The following is a 3,737-nucleotide window of genomic DNA, read 5'->3' as shown; positions in this document are numbered from 1 at the left end:
CATATAGAGTTAATACACAATACTTTCAGCTGCTAACCTATAGCTGGGCTAACCTAATCTAGGATATAATTACATCGTTACGGCTGCACAAGCTTGTAGAGTTTGATTACATAATTACAGATGCACAATACCACAGAATTTGCAGATTTGAATGGGCAAATATTCTCTTGCTGGAATATCTACTAATTTACCGGCAAATATGCCATAATATCCAATCAATTCTATTGACATACATGTCTTGAGGCAAGAGGCACCAGAAAGTGCACACCTCACTAAAGAACAGCATTACAGTGTATATATATATCAAGTACATTCTAGAGTTAGGTGTGGCTTTGATTATATTGGGATTTGGTCTTGCATTTGTCTTTTATCTAATGTTTGGTAATGCTGCTATTTTTATGGCAGCCTTGATTTGTATTTCAAGAAATTCATTGATCTTTTATCCAGCCCTGCCCATCTGTTTTTGAGGGACAATTTGGAATTTGAGTACTAAAATATTTGAAGTTTCCATTCTAGATTGTGGAATTCACTATAATTTGCAACTGGTATTTTTCTTATTGTAATCCAAAGATTAAGAAAAGGAGACTTGTGATGGATAAATTGTTAGAAGCATGCTTGGATTGCTTAGAGAAGACTATTAGATAATGCTTCTCTAACAATTTCTCTAACAATTTGCCTGCTGGTTTGCAGGGACACGATAATGAAAAGGAGAGACTTGTGATGGAAATGGAAGCTGTTATCAAGGAGCAAACATCCTTGGAGAATCAACTAGCTTCTTTGATAACACAGATCAGTAATCTTGCATCAGAAGTAGAAGAGCAAAGTTCTGCAGTAAGAATAGTTATTTATATTGTTTAGATTTCTTCGTGAACAAGAGTTGTGGCCTCAAACTTTCCATGTGTAGGTTGATTCTGCAAGGAATGATCTTGATCAAGTTCAGTCACAGCTGAACTCAGTTCGCCTGAAAATGAAGGAATGTGACAAGGAAATCAGTGGTATTATGAAGGAGCAGAAAAAAATTGAAGATAAACTTAGTGAGAGTAATCTTGAAAGGAAAAGGATAGAAAATGAGGTAATAATTTATTTTCTCATCTATGCATTTGGAGGTGCCTTGCTAATGAAGAAATTCCTTATTGTTATTCTAGGTAAAACGGATGGAGATGGAACAGAAAGACTGCTCTGTGAGAGTGGATAAATTGTTAGAGAAGCATGCTTGGATTGCTTCTGAAAAACAGTTGTTTGGTAGAAGTGGAACTGATTATGATTTTTCTTCCCGTGATCCTGGTAAAGCAAAAGATGAACTTGAAAAGCTTCAAGCTGAACAGTCTGGGTGTGTTGACGTGATAAACTGACTTACTGTTATAATAATAATAAATGTTTTGTGCAACTATGATTATTATATTGTTAAAGGATTTCATGTAATTTTTCCCTTAGGCTTGAGAAACGGGTCAACAAGAAAGTAATGGCAATGTTTGAGAAGGCAGAAGACGAGTACAATGATTTAATGTCAAAGAAAAACATAATCGAGGTTTCTTTTTGCCCATCTATTTCAATAATTTGCCACATTTCTTGCATAACTGGTTATTCTATCATTGTGTTGTACAGAATGACAAGTCTAAAATCAAGAAAGTGATCGAAGAGTTGGATGAGAAAAAGAAGGAGACGCTAAATGTGACCTGGGTCAAAGTAAACACGTGAGTTTTTTCCACCACTTCATATATGCCCCTTACTCCATCTATTCTACATGCTTTTCAATTTGGCAATGCCTTTTTTTCCCCAGTGATTTTGGATCCATATTTTCTACACTACTACCGGGTACAATGGCTAAGTTAGAACCTCCAGAAGGATGCAGTTTTCTTGATGGTCTTGAGGTTCGGGTTGCATTTGGAGGTGTTTGGAAACAGTCATTGTCTGAATTAAGTGGAGGTCAGCGATCTCTGCTGGCACTTTCTCTGATTCTGGCACTGCTTCTATTCAAACCTGCTCCACTATACATCCTTGATGAGGTATGCTTTGCATGAATTGTGATTCCTCCACCACCAGCAAGAACCTTAGTATCATATTGTTATTAGAACTGGAAGAGGCATAATTTAGTTGGCAATAGTGAAATAATCTTTGACTCTGCAAAAAGTACTGCCTTTAATGATGACCGATGAGCATATGGGTATTGTCCTTGTTAGAATTTGAAAATTTTATGCTTATTATTTTGAATTCTATTTCGCTTCCCATTGCGCTTTCGAATATAATGTTTTTCAACTTATTTGATAAATCATTCCACTAGTAAATGCCAATGGCCCTTTGATTTGTTCACTTTGCAGTTAAGAATTTAATTATTGCATGGTACTTTTCCATTTCCGTCCTCAATGTAAAACCAGTCAAAGCAATTTATTGGATATATTACAAAAATAATTATTTATTACCTTAAATTCAGCCAGAAAGAATATTGTTAGCTTGAGTTTGGAGATTGATCTATTGAGCTTCTGCTTTTTGGTTATTGAGAATGTAGGAGGTGTTGGTTTTCAACTTTTCATGTCTTTATTCTCTACTATTATTAATTATTAATGTATAAAAGAATGACCAAATAAAAAATAATTGAGAATCCAAAACTAAAATAACTTATATTTTATGAGTATTAAAAACAGTTACATCTTTTCCTTTTTTTCCCCCTCTCTATATTGTACTCTTACCTTGCGAGTTTCATCTTAATTCACTGCCATTCCCCATTTGGTTCGTTCTTTCTATATTTGAAGATTTCCTTTCGGAGTTAATTTTCTAATTGCTGCAGGTTGATGCGGCTCTTGATTTAAGCCACACACAGAACATCGGGAGAATGATAAAGACTCATTTTCCACACTCCCAGGTAAACAAAAAGGACTAGTTTTTATAGTGGTGTAATTTCCTTGAACTCATTGAATCCTTTATTTTTCTAATTCCAAAAAATGAAACCCAACCAAATTTATCTCCAAGTTTATTAATACTAATAACAGTAGTTTGTCTTGGTTAGTTGGTTGACACTCAAATCAGTAATGCTTCCAACAATTTTCATTCGTTTTTATTTTTTTGAGGGAAACAACTAAATTCATATAGTTTCCAGATTTTCAGAAAGTGTCTGTTCAGCACTCATTGAATTGAATAGCCTCATGTCTTTTGGTTTCTTGTTTTGCAGTTTATTGTTGTTTCACTGAAGGAAGGAATGTTTAATAACGCAAATGTTCTTTTCCGGACAAAATTTGTCGATGGTGTTTCAACAGTCCAGCGAACTGTTGCTGCTAAGCAAAGCAAGTGAAATATTGGGATTATTGGTTCAATCCTGCAAATGAGTTCATCTTGCTAGAAAAAGAAAATGTTCATTCAACTTGTGAACAACAAACACTGTAAGGCTCTTATGTATTAGTATTTGTAGAGTAAGAACTTAATGTTGGACCTGGTTTAAGTAAATCCATACTGATCCATTTCAGATGGATTATAATCATCGATGTAAAAGTGTATGGAGAGTTTTGCTGTAAAATATAGTTTAATTTTCTTGTATTCATACCCTGTACGCAAGCCTTAGCCAGTGGTTTCGAAACCAGCTAGCCAGTGCACCTTGCATGAAATGCACCTTGGTTTCGAAACCAGCCAGTGGCTAGTAGTGGTTAGGTTAGTTAGAACCCCTACCCGTGTGGGTGTGTATCTAAACGCCCTCTGCGCACCCTTTCAGCACTCCTCTGGCTTAAAAAATCACCATTCATAAAATT

The 3,737-nt window shown here is 35.2% G+C and overlaps 1 protein-coding gene across 2 annotated transcripts in view; it reads left to right on the top strand.

Moving 5' to 3' along the window:
• Window positions 1-3,532, top strand: part of LOC107613296 (structural maintenance of chromosomes protein 2-1) — an 11,770-nt gene extending 8,238 nt beyond the window's left edge. Inside the window, exons 13-20 of one of the 2 annotated variants that reach the window (XR_002352969.1) lie at window positions 691-831; window positions 905-1,072; window positions 1,146-1,330; window positions 1,435-1,528; window positions 1,606-1,690; window positions 1,803-2,006; window positions 2,786-2,860; window positions 3,167-3,532. Coding sequence is in view for 1 of the 2 variants with exons in the window: in XM_016315242.2 (XP_016170728.1) it covers window positions 691-831; window positions 905-1,072; window positions 1,146-1,330; window positions 1,435-1,528; window positions 1,606-1,694; window positions 1,781-2,006; window positions 2,786-2,860; window positions 3,167-3,286 (1,098 nt within the window). In the remaining variant the exon portion in view is untranslated. Of the gene's footprint in view, window positions 1-690; window positions 832-904; window positions 1,073-1,145; window positions 1,331-1,434; window positions 1,529-1,605; window positions 1,695-1,780; window positions 2,007-2,785; window positions 2,861-3,166 lie in introns of both variants that reach the window. The other variant, XM_016315242.2, reaches the window with a different exon arrangement.

The sequence above is a fragment of the Arachis ipaensis genome, chromosome B08, assembly GCF_000816755.2.
Source record: "Arachis ipaensis cultivar K30076 chromosome B08, Araip1.1, whole genome shotgun sequence".
Classification (NCBI taxonomy): domain Eukaryota; kingdom Viridiplantae; phylum Streptophyta; class Magnoliopsida; order Fabales; family Fabaceae; genus Arachis; species Arachis ipaensis.
Note: the sequence above shows the minus strand (reverse complement) of the source record. Positions and strands in the feature narration are given on the sequence as shown.